At 40.2% G+C, this 22,250-nt stretch overlaps 1 protein-coding gene across 1 annotated transcript in view; it reads left to right on the top strand.

The window, feature by feature from the left end:
* The window catches only part of OTULIN (OTU deubiquitinase with linear linkage specificity), a 73,364-nt gene extending 62,049 nt beyond the window's left edge, over nucleotides 1-11,315 (top strand). Inside the window, exons 7-9 of the mRNA XM_063450565.1 lie at nucleotides 7,415-7,534; nucleotides 9,326-9,595; nucleotides 11,060-11,315. Coding sequence (XP_063306635.1) covers nucleotides 7,415-7,534; nucleotides 9,326-9,595; nucleotides 11,060-11,251 — 582 coding nt within the window. The 3' untranslated portion in view covers nucleotides 11,252-11,315. The remainder of the gene's footprint in view (nucleotides 1-7,414; nucleotides 7,535-9,325; nucleotides 9,596-11,059) is intronic.
* The last annotated feature ends 10,935 nt before the right edge of the window (nucleotides 11,316-22,250 follow it).

Below are 22,250 nucleotides of genomic sequence, written 5' to 3'. Positions count from 1 at the left end.
ACTACATGTTTTTACAGAAAGAAAAAAAAATATTTTAAAGGATTTTATTATTGTTAGAATTGTATGGGATGTAGATTAAATAGCAATAAGGATAGGAAGAAAATAAAAAAAATCAAATCATTTAGAATAGAAAGGGAAAATGAAATAGCTGTATCACTTGTAATACGAAAAATATTATCTATTTATTAGCATGCCCTGGGAGTTACCAATAAGTTGGAAAAACTTCAAGAGTATTAAAAACAATAATTAATTAAAGAACATATTGGAAATGAGCAGAAGAAGATTTTTTAATCACAATGTATACAAATATTTTTCTGAATGTCACAACAGGGAGTACAATTAACTTTCGTTTTTTCGTGGTATAGAACTGGTTAAAGACCATTGGAGGGGGGCCAGTAAAGAAATAAATTTAAGCAAAAGCGAGATTACGTTAATGTCCAACTTAGACACCATAACCCCCAATGGTCTGAAAGTAGAATTTAGGTTAATACCTTTTATCTAATACTCATTCCCTAGATAATACTCATGTATTACATGATAATACTCATGTATTAATGATTTCACTCTATCCTTCTCCCTTCCTCCCCCATTTTTTCCTACTCCTCCTTTTCCCTCCTAATTTTTTAGGTGGCAATTATACTATATTTATATTTGGAATATACCGGTAGTTATTGATGTTTTTATCCTTTTCCTTCAGGTGTTAAAATGTGTTTTAATGTTGTTATAAATAAATGAAAGTATTATAAAGAATTACCTAGTAGAAAAGAGCCCCCCCTTTGTATAATTATAATAACAATTTGTAGAAAATTACATTTTATGACTTGATTTGGACAAAATCGATTTCTGTGAGGACATTTACCACAATTAAAATGGCACTTACTGCGCCAACAAAGTGTAATAACGTCATCAACGGGATGACGTCAGACGTAATTTACTGGATGATGAAAATGACAAAACATGGGAAGCTGGGAACAATGGAGGAAGCACCAGGAATAAGAAAATGTGTGCGAAACAAGGCTCTCCTTCCCCGGTCAGCCAACCTCACTACCCATTGTTGACACCTTCCCTGTCAGCCAACCTCACTAGCCACTCTTAGCCCCTTTTCTGTTAGCCAACCTCCCTATCCACTGTTAACCCCTTCCCTGTCAGCCAGCCTCCCCACTCGCTGTTAACCCCTTCCCTGTCACCAACCTCACTACCCACTGTTAACCCCCTTCCCTGCCAAACCCTGTCAGACAACCTCCCTACCCATTGTTAATCCATTCCCCTCCAGTCACTGTTAATCAACCTCTCTAGATAGATAGATCGAGATATAGATAGATAGAGTTATAGAGCGATCAATATAGATCGAAAAAGAGAGATTGATAAAGAGAGCGATACAGATAGATAGATAAAGAGAGTGTGAGAGAAAGTGATAAGACAAAGCTCTATAGGCATTTGAGTTTCTGTCTCTATATTTATTTATAATAAACTATATGATACCTAATGTGGTGAGGAAGTGTGCGTGATGTGGTATGTTAGTTCTGATGTCTGCTGTATTTGTAGTGTAACTTAGATGGAGTACTTCTTAGGCAGGCATTGTGGGCATGTGTTGAGTAATGCAAATTGCATAACTAAGTTCTGGCACGGCTACATAGGCGTGTCATTACTGATTCTCATAGAGCAGATTTTCCCAACCCGAGTTAAGCGAAAACAAAATCGTTAATGGCGGCGGTGCAGCCGCTCGGCACAGTTTGGGAACCTGGTTGAAGGTCCATCAGGTGGCTCATGCACTCATGGCCACCCAATGGAAATGTGCCATGATGTGCCCTTTCCAATGTGCAGGAAAAGCTGGGAGGAAGTGAGAGAGATCCTCTAATTTCCTCCCAAATCAGAGTCTGCCGCGAGGGAGGGATTTCTGTGAAATGCTAGTGCCTGCTCCCACCCACCCACCCAAATATCTCAACCCTGCCTCTACAAGCATAACCCCGCCCCTTCCAGCATAATTCCAACACTTACAGGTGTAACTCTGCCTTTTCCGGCATAACTCCACCCCATATACATTAACCCCCTCTATAAGACCGCTTGGCACTATCTGCCCACTAACTCCCATCAACCCCAGCCAGCAGAAGACACACATACAGTTGCACCTACACACTGATACAAACACTGCAGACACACAGAAACACTGACACACATACATATACAGGCATACAGATGTACAAAAACACTGACACTCATACAGTTCCACAGACACACTGATACAAACACTGAAACACATACAGTGAGAGCTGGGGCAGAGGAGAAGGAGGAGGGTCCTTGGGAAGCCTGAGGCAGAGAAAAAGGGGAGATGGGGCATGGAAAAATGTCTAAATTTGATATAACAGCAACTATATTAATAAACATTTTGCAAATATGAGGGGTAGAATTTATGGAAATTGACTGCCAAGCGGTACTTTGATAGTCCAGCTGAAATACTGGAAGCAGGGAAAAAGCAAAGGGGGAAATTACATGAAAATCAGAGGAGGAAAAAAAAAATCTGATCATATTAAAGATTAATAAAGGTACTTATAAATGTCATTTTTGCACTATTAAGGGAAAAAGCATTTAGTGACAGTAAGTTTACTGTCGGTGGGGGGTGGGGGAGGGGGGTAGGATATACCTTTATTTATTTATTTATTTATACCTATACAGTTACTTTAAATTGGCCACATTTAGCCTGTAATGGTGCATTAAGTGGAATGCTTGGCTTAAGCAAAAATATATATATATATTTTCTGTTGGATAACATTTGCCAGATTTGCAGTTGCAGATCGGGAGTCTTTGAATTTTGCCAAATGTTATGCAGCTCTTTGATGTGGAGAAAAGTAGAAATATGCTACTCGTTGTCTCTTAATACAAATGTGGGACATTTTACCAATGAAAATATTCTTTTAAGCAAGCTCTGTCTTAGTGCTTTCTGTAAGTTTGCTTAGTGAAAAGGAGGTGAAGATCCTGGTTTATAGACTAAAGGGAAATGCGTCACTCGGAGACAACTGTCTCATTCAAAACTTTTAACTTTTCATGAGACAGTTGCTTTCCTCTGCAGGCTGATAAAAGCAGGTAAGTATGATTTTAATTTATTCCTATTTACCTGCTTCTTTCTTATGCTTAACACACCCACCTGGGGCGGAGGGGGGATTATTAGTCATTAGTGGACTTGTCTGAAACTGAAATGGGTAGGTAAGAGGGAGTGGAGAGGAAGCTCCTCTAGCTGAGAGGCATGTCCAACAATGAAAAAAAAAAAAAATTGGGGTTTTAAAGTTTTTGCTGGCTGGTTTAAAAAAAAAATGGTCAAGTGATGCTTGTCCCTTTAAGTATGTATATATACCATTGAAAATACAGTGTGCTGAGCAAATGCACACATAGCATCCTAGCACCATAACTTCTACAGCTATCTTTAATCTTTTGTGGTTATTGTGGCTTATTTACATTGTGAAAGCCTAATGTGTACTTCAGCAGTAAATAAAACAAAACAAAAAAAAAGGTTAGCTAAGCACTTTCTGCTTATCATTTCCTCCCCAAACCTGAACAAGCTAATGCAGATGTTCACTTTCAATGTTAACCTAGCTGCACCAGAAGGGTGCGGTTCCTCATTTATTTATTTTACCACTTAAAAGCACAGGTCAGCACCCAAACGCACATAGATGGTACATAGATGGTCCAACATGTCCTAGATTGTTAGCTAGTTAAGGTAGGTACCTCTTGTGTCTGTAAACGTTATTTGTGTCTTTTTGTTACATCCACATTGTATAAATTGTGTAAATGGCTGTGGAAACTACTTTGAGCCTGCAGGTATTAATTATGTGAAATACATGCTTTCAAGGACATTGTGGTGATTTCCAGAACCATCATATATTTTGAGTACCAGCTTCTAAAGGACGAATTTTTTTTTTCTAAAATTCTAAAACATTAGTAACCCTGCTTGATCACTCAAAGATCTTACAGGGAGAAGCTATGACTCATTTTGCAATTACATCATTTGGAGCTGTACAACTGAGGATTCTATGAATTTGGGTTTTCAATATTGTTGTACATTTTTCTTACAGTCTCAAAGGCAACGTAACCAATCTGGCAAATTTCAATGTGAAAAAACTGAAACATGTAACATGCTATAGTTGACCCTGTAACTTCCCAAAACACCACCATAAAACCTGTACATAGGGAGTACTGTGGTACTCGTGAGAGATCGCTGAATACAAATATGTGTATTTTATTGCAGTAAAAGCAAACAGTATTATGACATTCACAGTTAAAATGCCATGCAAAACAAAAACATAAAATTTCTCCCATTGTTTAATATTTTATTTATATTAAATTATGTTTCATAGCTAAATATTTGATGTTAAGTGAAAGCCCTATTTCTCCTGAATAAAATTATATATCATAAGTGTGTGTGCACTTAATATAAAAGAGGTGAATTACGGTTAGTAATAGACATAGTCAAATTCCAGGTTTTGTTTACGTTTTATTTTGATGAAAACTTGTACATTTGGCTCAGTCCTTAAGGGGTTAATCTATTTTGTAATATTATGGCGGTTGTCCGTTCCAATTCTGATGGAATGCTGAAAATCTAGAATGTAATGATCTCCCTACTTTGGTCCAAATCTGCTGAATTCTCTTCCATTTAGAATTTAAAAGGGAACTGTCATGTACCAGGACTTTTAATCTTATGTTTACTTATTCCTATAGTTAACAATTATGTGTTTGTGACATTTTAAAAATAGAATTACATGTTCTAACTAAATTGTGGGGGGTAAAGTGCCTCAACCAGCTGCATATCTGTTCCACCACAGCAGGTTTTTTTTTGTTTTTTTTTTTTACTCTCTTTGAAAGATAATAAGATTCAAAATCCTGAGATATTTACTGTATCCACTTGTTGAATCACAATCAGGCTGCTACATATGCAGGGTTATTTAACAAAGTTAGAAAGAAGTGTTGGGAATTTAAGGTGAATTATTAAGGGACACCAAGTAGTGTTTCTAGTGTCTATAGCCTGTCCCTGCAGGAGTTTTAATGTAGCGAAAAGGCAGTGTTTGCATTGCTGCATAGGGACTCCTTTAGTGTCAGTCACTCAGACGGACACTAGAGGTGCTTACTGGATCAGTGCTGTTGTTCATCTTCTCCACGCTCTGCATGGAGACGCTGAATGCTCCCCATAGAGATGCATTGATTAATTGCATCTCTATGAGCACATGCCGATTGATGCAACGCTGCATTTTGCTGTGCATGTGCAATAGCCTCAGGTTTGATCTCAACCATGGAGATGGTGCTGGAAGAAAGGTGAGTAAAATAGCTCTTCAAAGGGAGAATACCTAAATAGTGATTTCACCACTATACTGTCAGGAATAAATGTTTACATTCCTGACATTTTAGCCTTCCTTTAAATTTAAGGCCAAAGTAGTGGACCTGAAAACATAAGTGACTTTTGGGGAATTTTTCCAGTTCAGCTACTTTGGACATTTCCTGACATTTCTAACTTAAGTAAATAACCATGTTGGTGTGATAAACAATTGCGTTAAAGGGACACTGTAGGCACTCAGACCACTTCAGCTAATTGAAGTAGTCTGGGTGCTGTGACCCTTTTACACCTAGTGCTGCAATGTAAAACAGAGAACTGCAATGTTTACATTGTAGCTCTGTCTGCCCTCTGTGGCTGTCTACCAGACAGCCACTAGAGGGCTTCCGGAATCCAAATGGACTTTTGGTCCTTTATCTGAGGCTGGACGTCCTCACTGACCTCCAGCGTCAGATGCTTTCCTATGGGGAGGTCTAATGCGCGCATGGCCATTGCCGCGCATGCGCATTAAGTCTCTCCAAGGCTGACGTCGGCCGTGGGTGGAGCCTGACCCAGCGGCGAGGGATATTGGTGCTGGATTCAGGTAAGTGGCTGAAGGGGTTTTAACGTGGTTTGTTTTCCTGGCACTATAGGATCCCTTTAACTAGAATGTCCCAAGGGAACATCATTTTGAGAGGAATATTTATGTATGACTGTTACTGGATCTAGTTGTACGATTGACTTTCTCTGTGACTGCAATGGTGTTATTAACTCTGTTGAGTAATGTATATTTGAAGAAATGAAGAGTTACACTTGACTGTAGTCCTAGAGAAAAAAATGACAAAATGGGTTTCCTTGTTCTATTAAACTCTCCTTTACAAACTCTCAAGTGATTTAGTAAAAAAAAATAAAAAAAAAAATATCACAATGAATTTATGTAACCTTTTTTTTTATAAATAAATCTATGCATTTGAAACTAGTGCAATTATACTGGCATACCCCACTTTTAAGTACAAAATGGGACCAGAGCATGTATGTAAAACGAAAAACGTACTTAAAGTGAAGCAATGCCTTTTTTCTCTTCCCAATGCATGTACTGCATTGCAATAGTCATTTACAGGCATAGCTGATACTGCATCTGCAACTGCAGATTTCCAGTGATTTATTTAGTGATTTCCAGTGGGCTTTTATTAAGTTAAAACAAACAGTAAAAAAAAAAATCATTCTAGATTGTACCATTTATCTTTAATGTTTTACTCCTCTGACAACCTTAAACTGGGAGGGAAATTGAAATAAACCTGCCCACTGGGCCATTTTCTGTCAATACAGTGCCAATTTGTGTTTCTTAGCAGCTTAGTTGCACACTTTGCTTAGAAACACCTCTTCATCAATTTAAGCATTTATGGTTTAACTTTGAATCCTCAGAATTGTGGCTAATGCAGCTAAGCTACTAAGTCAGTTATAGAAAATGGCAGGGTAAACCCTTTCACTGGATGGTGTCGATTGCAGAATATGGACAATGTATGGGCAGAATTTTTTTTTTTATATATATATATATATATATATATATATATATATATATATATATATATATATATATATGTGTGTGTGTGTTAAGCTAGGAGAAGACCTAAATTTGAGATGATTAACCTGGGCCATGTCAGAAGGTGTGAAAAGTTCTTACCCCAAAGATACTGAACGGAGCTGCTCCGGGCCAGAATAGAATCTTCTATTTCCTGCTAACTCGCGGACAGAAGAGGCACGGGAATGTCGGTACTTGCGAGGCACCTTTACGTACAGTTGCGGGTATGTCTGTACTCGCGAGTGTACTTAAAGTGAGTGTATGTAAAGCAGGGTATGCCTGTATGGAAGTGTGATATGACTCTGCAAATGTAATGCGTGCTCTGAATGCATTGCAGTAACTATGCATTATCAATCTTGTACTGACTAAAGCTAGGAAAAAAAATTAAAAATTATTCTCACTTTTATCATACTGAAAACCACATTACCCTGGAGGTTAATTTTAGAGCTCTGCTCACTTGGAAAGCACATTTTATTAATTACAGCTCATTTTGTCGTAATATTCCAATTAATTTGTACTTTGTGTTTCCAACACAGTTGCCTGAAAATTATGTTGAGAAATATGACTGGATAAAGCAGTGGAGACTCTGGCACGCACATGAGAGCAAGAAAGTATGGATGCGACTAAAAGAATATTTAGAATTACTCAAAAAAAAGGTTAGTAAACATAATTTCCCTTTATTGGATTTACCGAGACTTAGTAAGAAGGATAAAATACATAAATTATTCAAATAAAGATCATATATTTTAAATAAAAGAATTGGTGTTCTACATGGTGCATCATCTCTGGTGGCACACTAATTTGGTTCCTTAAATATGACAGTCCTTTATAGGAATACCAAATTAGTGAGCCATTTACTATTATGTTAATTTTTTAGCTACATAATGAAGGTGATCTTTCATCTGTTAACTGGCATTGCCTTTGGTCATTGTGAAAAAAGGCTGCCAACTCCTGCAATTGGAACTGCATTCCCACACTTCTCACTGTTTATGATGCTTTTACAGTGATTTGGCAGAAGAAGGTGGGAACCAGGGCTTCTCTCAGGAAATCTGTAAACAAATGAAGTGGGCCTTACAAGAAGGTCCATATGGGAGATAACATGGTTGGGTTTGAACAGTGCTTAGAGCTAGAGCAAGACCTAAGGTAAGGTGTAGGAGAGATTGTAAGATTTTTAGCATTCTGGGGCTTAAAGCCAGGGTACGAAGTTTATGTGTAGAGTTTTTAGAGTTAAGTGTTCATTGGTTGAATTCTTGGCTAATGATTATAGATGGTACTTGGGGTTAAGAGATGTTAAAGGAGGGATTTAGAATTCGATTTTACAGTGGATATAGCCACACTTTTGTTCTGACCCTTAACACAGCCACACAGCCCACACAGAATCAGAACAATAGCAGTGAAAGAAATCTATTTTGTAGGCTATGACATAGCAGTGCAGTCTAGTGTACAATATTGTTAGAAATTTAATTAATTAGTTTGAAGTACAAATAAGAAATGCACAATTCTTTTTTTTTTTTTTTTTTTTTTTTGTAAATCTGTTTTATTAAGGTTTCGTGAGGTAAGAAGCAGTATTCATCAATGCAAACATTGTCATTAGTAAGGACTCGCAGGTCCTAATTGCTCATAACAGAATAAGGTCACTTACATAGTCAGTGTAGTGGTCATCGTACAGGGCTATACCGGACCTAAAGAGACCGGTATTTCAAACAAATGCATAACAGCAAACAGCACGTTGCATGATACAATACTACCCTTCTCCACCTGGCACCAATGTGTATAGACATAGGCCATCCCTTAGAGTATTATGTGTCGCGGGTGTATCCTGCGAACCACGGCGCTTTGTGTGGGGTATTTTAAGGGGTGTTACACTATGGTGGAGTCCAAACCAGACCGAATATAGCTAATTGTCAAGGAGCTCCATGTGGCTACTAGGCCTCACATTACATATAGATACGGGTCTGTGTGCGTTGCCAGTGAATACAAGGCCTTTCATCGGTCCGTCCACTCCAACTATCCCACCTTCTAAGGGTATGCGTATGTCCCTAGGTAGAAATGCACAATTCTCCAATAACTTTTAGTCAGCTATTGGCTTGTGCTTTTGTGCTCTTGCATTGGATTTTCACACTTAAGTAAAACAAACTTTTTTTTTTTTTTTTTTTTTTTACAATAACAAATAATATAGAACATTAAATATAAATGTTTAACAAATATAAAGTTGTATTCTGTCCACTGAACCTATGCAAAATATCTGTAAATAGATCTCTTGCCTTACATTCCACAGCAGTCTTTTTTGGTCAAATATAAAGCTTCCAAAAATAGATACTCGAGGATGCTTTTTGATATTTTTTTTATTTTTTTTCTTCGAATATGCAGAGTTGTGTTCTCTGAAGTAGAGTCATTGCTTTATTGTGCAGATTTACTCCATGATCTTTTTGTGTCCTATAATTTAGTGGGTTGAACTGAGTGAAATGAAGATCCCAGCAGAGAAACAGAAAGCGTGCGATGAGATCTTTAAAAATGAAGATGAAGAGTACTGTTTGTATGAAGCCGTGAAGTTTTTGATGTTGAAAACTGCTATTGATTTATATAATGCGAATGTGGAGGGTAGGGAAGTCCCTGTATTCTCCTGGCTGCTGTTTGCTCGCAATAATTCTAATGATCCTTGTGAATTTATGAAGAATCACTTAAATAAAGTGGGGCACACAGGAGGACTTGAGCAGGTGAGATAATCACAAATACAGGTGAAAATGTTATAGTACAAATGCATTCATAAATGTTAGCTCCCATTATTTGCCTGAAATTCCAGCTCAAGCGGTCTTTAAAGGGAATTTGTAGATCAGTTGCTAATGAGATGTTCTATTTCAGAGCTAAAATTTTATCTGCTATTAGAAGTTTAGCATCATTCCTCAAAAGATCAGACCGTTATATGAGAAGTCTGAAGTATTTTTTTTTATTATTTTTAGAAAGAAAACATATAAAATAAAACCGGTAACTATCCACTACACACTGATTCTTGAAGGTTCCCTAGCTGGTGGACAGGGCTCTGCCTACATCTCATAAAATCACAACATTCTGCTGAGATTCCTTTAGTTCATAGGGGTTCCTTTAAGAAGCCCTTTTGTATGTAATTATTAGTTTTAGTTTTAACTTAGTTTAGTGGTTCCATTGGCTTCTTTTTGAAGTGAGTAGGCCAGCATTTTTTAACTAGTGTTGGTATTGTTCTGGACTGCAATTTCTAAGCAAACAACCCCATGTAAGGAGCTTTTGAATCCAATCAGGTTTTAGTTCAGGATGATTAATCTAGTTTATTACCTCTGAATTATTTCTTCTGAATTGTCACAAATCACACATCTGTAATTCACTTTAAAACAATTCAGATCACTGGTTAATCTCTTCTCGTTTCTGTTGAGCACATACACAGACCGTACGTGAATGTGCTGAATATTCATGTATTGTTCAATGCTTTCTAATAAAATGCTTGCTAATTCTGACCATAATATTTAGCAACAACTCTTTGATACTACATGGGGAAGAGGAGGAACAGGAAAAGGCTTTGTTAAACTGGCATAATAAATTCCCCAAAGGGAAATTGTATTTATATCTTGTATGATTTTGGAAATGACTTGTCTTTATATTATCCTTATTTTGCACATATTCTGCGGCAATCGATTCTCACGCAGCATTCTCACGGTTTCTCTGTGTCGCTCTCTCAACCAGTGTATGCTCTAGACTGAAATAGCGGAAAATATTCAGAATACATTTTACAGAATATCCATATATTAGATGTTGGTATATCTATAACAAAGGGTCAAATGGTTTAACACGTGTAATATCTTAGTTATTGAATGTCAGAGTACTAAGTGTTGAGCAAGATGTCACAAGGGTGATGTCTCTGGTACGGAATATAAAGTGGTAATGTTAGGTGTTTTGGTATTTTGTCTAGAGACTTATTGATCTGTTATGACTTGTTTGCACTTTTAATGTAGTGTCTATAGTTCATAGCTTTCTCTGGCCATCACTTAAAGTGCATTATTGCATTTGTCAAAGCTTTGTTGCCTTTTCTTATGTATTTGTTTAATCAAGAATAATTCTTTGATTCAGTCTGTGAAAGAAAAGAAAACGTGCACCTGCAATACCATTTTAAAATTTTTTTTAATTTACAAATCTTGTTTTGTCTGCTACAGGTAGAAATGTTTTTGCTTGGATATGCGCTGCAGCACACCATTAAAGTGTATAGACTTTACAAATATGGAACAGATGAATTTGTCACACACTACCCAGATGATAAGCCAGATTGGCCTGCGGTGATTCTTATAACAGAAGATGATCGTCATTATAACGTGCCTACTGGGGAGTTTGAAGAAACAAGTTTATAAAGAACAGGCTATTTGTGTGTGGTGTTTTGTTTTTTAATAAAGCTAGTATTCCTGCCGTGGGTAAGTTATATTATTGATTTTGGACATTTTAAGTAGACCTTTTAATTTGTAAATTTCTGCACATTTGTGATGTGCACACTGCCTGCAGACAGTGGGTTTAGTAAAAAGGATTGTGTGAGCTAGCTATTGGGAAAAACATTTGGTTTACATTCCGAAATTCTATTTATTTATTTTTTTCGAAATACATTATCTGTAGAAAAAGATTTCCTCCTGTTTATATAATAATCCTTAAGTTATTTTAATTTTATTTTTTTTTAAATAAAATTGTAGACTTGTAAGGGACCCAAACAAAACCGCAAATAAAATAAATTCAGGATTGTGTAGATTTAAGCCAAATACATAAAGATAATCATTGCAACTGTCCAAAAGCAGTCCATCAACCATTAGAAGATACTCAGCTAAACATTGGAGATGCATATTATTTGTTTAAAGTCCTAAATTTAAACAGATGTACCAAACAAAATTAATTTAAAAAGTGATCTGTGAATGAGCTTAAAATACTTCTAGAAAATAGACAAGTTTGTATGAAAGATCAAGTGACCTTCAATGTCACCTGGACAATAGTCATCAAGGCACACATAACTATCCTCCTGTTGTTTTTTGTTGTTGTTTGTTTTAGGGCTGTGCAATATATTGCACATGTGATAAAATTGCATGAAACTGTGTTTTTTCTAACCCTAACCCTGCTCTGCCTCACCTGACACCGAAAACAGAAAGAAAGAAAGAAAAAAAAAAAAAAAAAAAAAAAAAAAAGGAGGGGTGGAGCTGCAGTTACCATTCTGTAGAGTGTACTACAGATTACTCTTGTTGTGCTACAAGTTGGTACACGAAAAAATACTTTTTAATGGGAACCTATAATCTTGTATATATATTTTTTTTTTTTAGGAAGTGTATTAAAAAAATTTAAGTTCAGTAGTACTCATTTCCAGCATTGCCACTGTTGCAGCCTCCCGCTCAACATTCAAAGACGGCAGCATGCCTGATGTCTGAGTACAGTGCATACATACCCTCCGCGGCGATACTGATTGGGGTGTCCCCCTGCAGCCAATCCAGCAATTATGGGCCATGTGATCGCAATGACATAGCAATGACATCACCAGATCAGCAGTACGCTGGACTGCATGGGTTGTTTTTCAGTCCCCCAAAGCTGCAAATAATAAAACAAAACAATATTGCATTATTTTTTCATTTAAAAAAAAAAAAAAAAATGTAATATATACATTATAAAAAAAATGTAATGTATCAGATTATTTCATTCTAAGGGTATTTTGATAACATACGAACATATTTACACACCATATATGAATAAAAATACACTAAGAATTAAAGTGTGTGTGTGTATGTATGTATGTATATATATATATATATATATATACACAATTTCATTCTTGGTGTATTTTGATATATCCGTGTACATCTGGGAGTGAGTTTGTCTGTCAATGTGTCAAATCAGTAAGTGTGTGTATATGTCAGTGTGTGTCAGTGAAAGTGCGTGTTGGTCTTAAACAGGAAGAGAGGCAGAGTTTCGTCATGCCTAGGGCAGCACAGATCCAAAATTCTCATTTCTTGGCTGCCACATGTTTAGAAAGGCAACATAGGCCCAGCAAACAATCTGCCAAATTTCAATTTCTAAAAACTTAAATGGACAAGCCCTATATTTGACCCTGTAACTTTCCAAAACCCCATAAAACCTGTACATGGGGGTACTGTTGTACTCGTGAGACATCACTGAGTACAAATGTTTTTATTTTATTGCAGTAAAAGCCAGCAGTGTTATCTATTTGCAGCTAAAATGCCATGCAGAACTGAAAACATAACATTTCTTATTAATATTACATTTTGTTTAAAGTATAAAAATTTGATGTGAAATGAAAGCCCTTTTACTCCTGACCAAAATGATATATAAAAAGTGTGGGTGCACTTAATATGAAAAAGGTAAATTATGGTTGAATAGACATATAGCTCAAGTGCTAGGACTTGTTTTGATCAGAAATTGTACCATTGCCTTCGTCCTTAACCCCTTAAGGACCAAACTTCTGTAATAAAAGGGAATCATGACATGTCACACATGTCATGTGTCCTTAAGGGGTTAAGGGGTTAATGAATTATTTGTAAATAAAAAATAAAAATATAGAGAGAAAGATTGTCCCTACCTTTAGTATATAAATGGATCCCTTAGCCACCATGGGTCGGACAGTGTTTGAAAACCATCTATTAGTCTCTATAGTCTTCCATGCTTCTAGGCTTCATTTAAATATCTGTTTCCTTTCAAAACTTGATGAAAGAATGACTCCATTAAAAGTTAGTTTTGGGGGCGGAGCCAAGCAGCCCAGACGTGTCCAGCGAGAGCTCCCGCGTCTGGGGACAAAAAACGGGGACTTCTACCCACAACTCGTGTCTGACAAACTGCAACCCACGACGACTGAAACCAGGAGAGGCTGCTGCATCGACGGGTGCTTCCCCCGAACTCCTGCACAGCCAAACTGACACGCCGAGGCTTGCGGCCTACCGCGAACTGAGCCACGGAGAGACGGCCGCTTTCCGGGCACAGGTACAGTGACTGCAGCCTCGCACACACACCTCCCCCCCCCCTCGGTCCAGTGGGGGTTATCCTGGACCATACAGAACCGCGGTAGAGAACCACTTGCACCAGCATCCAGCACGGCACTACAAACGCCTGCCTCGTGGCACATCCAAGATGGCGGCTGCACACTCACCGCATACTAGAAGCCTGCCTCTAAGCTACATGCCCAGTCACAGTAATGCCACAGACACCCTGCAACGCCTCGAGGAAATCTTCCTCCGGTTCTGGGAGAAACTGGACCAGCGCATACAGGCAGCCCAGATTGATTTACAAACCAAGACACGCGCCGGTGAGGTGGGGCACAAGCAGCGGGGAGCAAGGAGGGTGTCCTCGGGCACAGCGATTTCACAGCCAAACACCCCTACTCCACGTAGCCCACCTGGGCTGAAGGCCACCAGGGCTAAAGCCCGTAAGCATCTTCCACAGCAGCGGAGGTCCCAGCGCCGTAAACGGCAGCATACCACCAGACCCCCCAGCACTCCCACAAGAGGAGGAAACTCGGACTCTGGAAGTCACCGGGTTTGTGGCTCAGTGATGCAGGCCTGCTCACCAGCCTGGGGCTGGAGGATCGCCTCTTCCCGCACCTGCACAGCAGAGACCCTACACAGCCCACCAGCGTGTACCAGCGTTTTCCCTGAGGCCAACACCAACAGCAAGAGGCACACTCCTGCACTGGGCATAGGTTGGATAGCTGCACTTCATGCCAACTTCTACGCTCCACCAGCCCAGGGCATTGGTTAATCCTGGACTTTCCACAGTGGCCTGACAGGCCGAGAGGACTGTCTCACTCTAGACACCACAAATTAAGCTACATATGCCGATAAATAATGATGCACACCATGATATATATATATTTTTTTTCTTGTTTCTACACACTACCTATGGTCTCCTACCCTTCAATCACCTAAGGTGTTAACAATTTAAGCATGTACTACACTGTATTTCTGATGTATGAACCCCATCACTAGGCCATGCTTGTTTCCTGTTAATCACTGCTATCCACACTTGTAGCCAACCCTGACGCACACGATTAAAGCCTAGAAAAGCATAATACAGCATATGGGATACTTATAAGCAATGATTTAGCTTATGTTTAACGTAAAAATTAACATTCTTGGGTGATGTACTGTTGTGTTAACGTCTATTGTGAAACCAATGTTTTTCTCACCCATGTGTCACCAGACGCCTGACTAACATGACTTAGCGAGTTACCAATCCGGATCTTTTGATCCTTAGCTTGTATTTTCAAACTGGAGTTTAACTACAATATATATAAAAAAATGAGGCACTGAAAATCTGGAAATGTACTCTAACTTGGCGTATTGTTGTACCAACCCTATATTGTACATCGCTTAAACGTTTCCTCCGATTTCTCTTTTGTATCCCATACTATATGCCTTTTAATAAAAATAAGATTGACAAAAAAAAAAGTTAGTTTTGAGGTGACCGTTAGTCATGTATTCCTTCCTGCCCTGCTACCAGTACACCGTCAGAGGCGGTATTTAGCACTGGCAGCACAAGGGAACATGTGACAAGCGACAGCATTTGTCATGTCAAGTTGAAATTTATCAGAAGTTGTACACATGGCTTATCTTACATTGGTAGTAGAAAACTGGAGAGTGGGTTTAAATATTTAAATGTTACATGGATGTGTGTATATGTGTGTGTCAGTATGTCTGTCTTTGTATCTGTGTGTGTCAGTATGTCTGTCAGTGTATGTGCCTGTGTGTGTCAGAATGTCTGTCTGTCTGTGTGTGTCAGTATATGTGAATGTGTGTCAGTGCATGTGCCTGTATGTATATCCGCGTGTGTCTGTGTATGTGTCAGAATGTCTGCCAGTGTGTGTCAGTATGTCTCAGTGAATGAATGTGACTGTGTGTGACAGTATGTCTATCAGTGTATGTGCCTGTGCGTGTCAGTATATCTGTACATGTGCATGTGTGTGTGTGTCATTATGTCTATCGGTGTATGTTAGTATGTCTGTCAGTCTATGATGTGCCTGTGTGCATCAGTATGTCTGTCAGTGTTTATATTTGTGTGCGTCAGTATGTCTGTCAGTGTTTGCATCTGTGCATCAGTATGTCTATCATTGTATGTATTAGTGTATCAGTATGTCTGTCAATCTGTATGTTGTCAGTGTGTGTACCTGTCTGTATGAGCATCGGAGCACCAGCATTAAGAACAAATACACCCCTCCATTCAAACTTCACTCCAAATCAGCCTTAGGCACCACACAGGACACCAGGGAAGCAACCCTCCAGTAAAAGGTTGGAAACTGGAGTTTAAAAATGTCAGTATGGGGGGCGGGGCCTGGGAGCGAAACTGAACAGACGTCATCTCCATCGGCTCCCAACCTTGCTGCACCTAATCTGCGAATATCCCGAACATCATAACCCGCACAACTAATCTAAGCCCACTACGAGTACGGGGGAACCGTGTAGAACCGACCGATGCCTTTTTTCCAACAAGCAAAGACAGGAAAGGTGAAACGGTACAACCGGGCCTACCTCAAGTCCGCGAGTCACGGCCTGGAGTCTCTTCTAGACGGCATCGGGGCGTACTACCACCCAGCCTGGGAGGAGACAGAAACCTCAACAACTAAAGACCCCTCTGCAACCATGGGGCGCCACACGCAGAAACTGCAACCGGCCTTGGCGGCAGACCAGTCAAATATCGGGGAGATGTTGCAGAGACAAGCACCGTCCAAGATGGTCGCCACGGAGGCCTCCACCGCTCAGCCGCAGAGGGCACGCAAACCAACACACTCCCAGCCCATAGAGGCTCGGGGGACGACACCTGCGCTACAAAACAAGACCTGCAGCACTGGATGCAGGAGATACAATCCTTGCTGGCCGCGGACCTCAGAACCCTGAAAACAGAGGTACGCCAAACTACAGAGCGTGCAAACAGCCCACCAGGCACTAGCGACGCAGGTGGCCACCCAAGAGGACCGCCTGCGCCGCAATCACGTTAAACTCAGAGGGGTGCCGGTGGGAATCTCCCCAGAGGAGCTGCCTCACTTCACAAGAAGACTTCTGGCCACAATCCTGCCTTCAAACACAGCCCGCAAAATCTGGAGGGCATATTTCGCCTACCGGCTGGGAACAACTCCTCTTCAGCGGAGGCAAGAGACGTCATCCTGCGATGCGCCACTTCCCAAGACAAGGCAGCAATAATGTCAGCGGTGAGAGGCAAAACCCCTTTACCATTTGACGGCTCCCACCTGCTTTTCTTCCAGGGCTTGACCAGGGCAACACTACACTGGCGGAGATCGTTACAACACCTAACAGGCCACCTGTGGACTGCAGGCATACAATACAGATGGGGAATGCCGAGGGTCCTCCTAATCACACATAACGGGACTACTTACAGAGCCACATCAGAGGCGGACATCCTTGCAATCTCCACTCTCCTGGGACTCCCGGATACAACCCAGACACCTGCTCAGACAGGACTATCCCAGATGGGAGACCCGGCTACTACAAGACCATTTACCCCTCGCACCCCACGCAAGGACTCTGGGACCTGACTGCGACCGCATGTGAAATCATCCAACCCGGTCAAACCGGACCCAACTGTTACTACATACTGTTACACTTTACACGGCCTGGAATAACATCACAGCCAGACTTGGGGATAACCGCGCAGATCCACATTAACGTGGAGGAGCCCCACACTCACTCACTCACCCTTACCCCCCACTGGCCCCTTGGGGCATTCACAACCCTAGCAGCAGCCGAGACCTAGAATAAAGATCCTAACTCCTACTCCAGAGGGCACAAGACGGCAGGCTAGTACAAAATGGGAGACAAAATACCTCGCACGAAATCACCGACACCAACATACAATAAAAATTCTCTCTACAAATGTTGGACTTTTGTAGAGAGAATTTTTATTGTATTTATTTATTTCCATTTTGATTTATTTGTGTTAATAGTTTTATAATTTAATGACGGTATCCACCTTATTTTACATCCATTGGAGGAGGATGGCCGTGGATAACATCTGATGATATGCTTTTTATATCACTACAATTTCGTAAGTGCAATTTATTGTAGTGCAGGGTATATTTATCTACCATCTACACTTATTTGTGGCTTATTTCTCTCCTACATGTCCATACATCCATGTTGAGGATCCCTTATCATCTCTCCATTATTGAGATACGCCTACTATCAATTTATGTCTGTGAGTGCAACTTAATAATTGGTGATTTTATGTATACGGGCTATACTACTCTTGAGTTTTTTTATTTTTTCTGTTCTGTAGATCTTTTCTATTTATATTGTATTGCGAGGACTGGGAGGAGTCCTGTTTCTTCTACAGCCTAGAATTAATTAGGTATTTTTTATACCTTTTTGTGTGCTTGATCTGTTTTTAACTGGTGATTAGTGTGTGTTTTTTTATATCTAAATACAACCCTGCAAGCATGGAAAATTGGTAGAGTCCAGCTGTCAAATCATTGTTGGAGTTGTCCAACCTTGCAAGTGGGAGACCCAATAAAATTCTTGCACCAGGGCTATTTGTACTTTAGTTCCATCACTGCGGTGGGGTGAAGGGCGTGACTGCATGCCAGGGAGTGGGTCCTGGAGGCCCAAGCAAATGCTTGCCCAGGGTCCAGTCAATATTAAAGACAGTGTTCAAGAGCGGTATGTGGGATAAAGTGCAAAACAGTGGAGGCTAGCCACTCAGAATAGGGGATTACTCCCAAATCCCAGAAATACACAAATAGACAACTAGTAAAGTTAAAAACATATACCAGTGAGGGCGCCACAGTCACAAACGTTTGTATATAGTTACCATACGTATAATAGAGTTAAGCATGTATGGAGACAAAAGGAAATATATACATAGTGAAGTATTTAATAACACAGTAATAACAAATAAAACACAAAAATTACACTCACAAAAGTAATGGCACAAAAAGAAAATCAGAAGATTGTGCAGGAAAGCTTGTCAGCCACTGCTGGGCTAAGTCCCCATGTGTTAAAGTTCAGCCACAATGCCTCCGAATGTCTGTTAATCTCATCCAGTGGAATGAGAAAATAAATGACTCTGGCAAGGATAGGCTGTAGAGTAGAAATCTTTCCGGGGATATCTTTAGCGTTCTTCCGCTCGAAGCGTTTCGTCTGAAAGACTTTCTCAAGAGCTGTGCCTCTTCATCTGTTCCAGCTGTTTAAATATCAGTAAATCGCTCGGCTTTCATTAGCATGCGCACCACGGTGAACGTCCTCACGTATTCTAATGCGCATGCACGTATAACAAGCAAATAACTTTATTGTCAATCTACGCCGGGAGACACTATTCCGTTCAGGATCATGGGACCTCACGGAACTGAGTGTATTAGCGATCAAAAGAACAATTTTTGTACATTTACAATGACAATTAAAAACAGTTATAATATATTCTATACACTTTAATTATATATATTAAAAACTAAATATTTCATATATTAAGAACATTTGGGAAGAACGAAAATAGTGGTAATAAGATGGCAGATAAATATATGAATAACACACATAACAATCTAATCCCATAAACGAGCCTAGTGGTTGCATAAATAAAATGCACATCTGGATATACACATCAGTAAGTCTTATGTGACAATATAATTACCGGTAATATTGAAAAATAAACCATCAGTAGGAACTACTACAATGGGGGAAATGAGTATACTGGAGAGCATAGCAACAATTCCATTAAGTAAAAACCACAAATCCAATATAAAATCGGATATAAATCTAAAAAAGAAAAAAGCATAAGATAAAAAAGTCTCTACGGTAGAGTAAGAAAAAATATAAAAATTGAAAATTTAAATTAAAACTTTTAAAATTCCAAGCAAATGTTTATAAAAAGGCTACATTGTGATATAAAATTGGGTGAGAAAACAAGTACAGTGAATAAATGTAGATAAAAATTCAATCCATAAATACTAACAAATCTAAATCTACATTTAGACCCATAGGAGAGGTGGTTTTCAGTCTATAAATCCATTCTGTTTCTTTCATAGCTAAAGCCTTTTCTATATCTCCTCCTCTCCAATGGGGGGTTATTGCATCTATCCCTATACACATAAAAGTCTGGAAATCAAATTTGGTACAGCTAATACAATGTTTAGGAACGCTGTGTTTTAAATTCCATCTTTTGATGCTGTTAAAATGTTCTAAAAGCCTGATGTGTAGTTTTCTAACAGCGTGCCCCACGTACTGTGTTCCACACTTGCATTCAAGTAAATAAATAAAGTTTTTGGTCTGCTTAACTCGATTATACTTATGGTAACTGTACACACACGTTTGTGACTGTGGCGCCCTCACTGGTATATTTTTTTAACTATACTATTTATCTATCTGAATATTAAAGAAAGCCCTGCCCATACCCATGTCAGTTCACCTTTTTTTTTTTTTTTTTTTTTTTTTTATTGTTAGCCGTTTTTTTTTGTAGTGCATTTGAGGGAACAACGCGCATGGGGTACCCCGACGGCAATCCACATGCTTTTTCCAAACATGTATAAGAGTAAGGGTATGTTAGTACTTGCACAATGTTATAGTTAGTATGCGGTTTGTCAAGATCATTCACGATTTAGTATCTGTTAAGCGTAAAGTAGAGATATAACATGGGTGGGTCAGGGAGAATAGGCAAAACATTAATAGGCTTGCTTAGTTGAGTACTATGCTGGACAATACATGGCTGTAATTACTTATGTAATTGCTTTTCGGTTGCATGCTAAGTACAGTATGGTTGGTATTGTTAAACTAATATTTGGTTGGTTACATGCTAGCTAGACCATCAAGATTGTCAGGTAGACCTCCTGGGGTCGAGCCAACTGCTTTGGGGATACAGAGAGTAATAACATAAAAACAGACTTAACCGGCTAGTTCTCATAGGTGTGGTTGAGAACAGGAGTCCAGAAATGCGAGTGCGGGTGAGTTTTAGGTCAGAGAGTTCAGCTTGCTCCGCAGCATCTGGGATATTAGTGAGTTCTCAGCCGATTCCCAGCTTGGGGGGGGGGGGATTTCAGGGCTCTCCGTATTTGTGTACTCGCTGGTGGCATGTCGCTTGGGTGTATTCACCATATTGCGACCTGTGCTGTCGTTGTTGGGAGTTGCTTTCTCGGAGCTCCGTGGGAGTCGCTGCCCCTGTACCTTGGACCTTGTTCCGGGTTTTCGCTGCAGTCTTTCCCAGGCGCCTCAGGTGACCAGCTCCTTGGTGCTTTCCCGGCATCCGCCTTGTGTGTGGAGGGTCTCGTGGGACAGGCCTGCCACGTGGGGGTCTTGGTGTTGCGTTGGCACCTTGTGGGCAAATATGTAGCCCTAGATCTTCCAGGCAGGGCCGTACAGATGGTTGGTTGCCGTTAGGTGTGTTCCCCTTCTTTGCCCCCAACCGCCATTGTGAGCGTGTGTGTTGCAGGTTTGGCGGAATGTACACGAGCTTCGCCAGGGAGCCTGTTCGGTGCCTGCCAGTCTACTGGGTTTGAGGCTTGGCTGTGGTCGGTTCGCCTGTTTGCTGGGGCTGTAGCCTTGCCTCCGTATTTGACCAGAAGTTGGCAAAGTGAGAGTCCAGTCGGGCTAGGATATTGTCTATGTAGGCCTCGGCTGAGGTAGCAGCGACAGCTGTCGCCATTTTGCTCGCGTGGTGTTTTTCGATGCTGGGTATAGGAGGTAGTGGTGGGTGCCCTCCTGGGACCGGATGACCCCCGCCGGTATGAGGGGGGGGGGATTGGTCCGCTTGAGTACCTGTATTTTAGCGCACGGAGAGCGGCCGTCCCTCCGGCGCCTAGAGTGCTTGTAGGCCGCACTGGGTGTCAGCGTGGTTGCACTGATCCAATCGTCATCAGTTTTTGGTATCGATCTATTCGTCATGGTCTCTGCTATGCAGTTTGCAGTACTTTGCGGTGTAAACTGCTGACTGGCGTGATTTATGGAGAGTTTTGTCGCGTGGAGCCCAGGAGCTCATGAGGTATGCTGCCATTCAGCCCGCCAGTCAGGCTCCGCTCCCCCAGTTCACCTTTTTACTCCTAAATTTAGATTGCCACATTTCCCTGATATTTAACCCTCGCCCTGCCCATATTAGATTTTGCCAGCCTATGGACCCTCTCTATTCCCAAGTTAGATTTGCCAGCCTACTCAATATCTACCCTTTCCTATTTAGAATGACAGTTAACCCCCTTCCTCCCTCAAATAGTTGGCAGCATGCCTCTTCCAATTAACCCCTTCTTTCCCACAAAGATTTTTTTAATTGTTATTGTTAGCCACACACTATACAAGGGCCGTATGCCGTCTCTTAAAATGCTGGGCCTTTCATTTTTCTGTTCTCACTGCCTGGCAGACCTCTATTGACCTGACTGAGAGGGTCAGA

Source organism: Pelobates fuscus, chromosome 4 (assembly GCF_036172605.1).
Source record: "Pelobates fuscus isolate aPelFus1 chromosome 4, aPelFus1.pri, whole genome shotgun sequence".
NCBI classification, from domain to species: Eukaryota; Metazoa; Chordata; class Amphibia; order Anura; family Pelobatidae; genus Pelobates; species Pelobates fuscus.
Note: the sequence above shows the minus strand (reverse complement) of the source record. Positions and strands in the feature narration are given on the sequence as shown.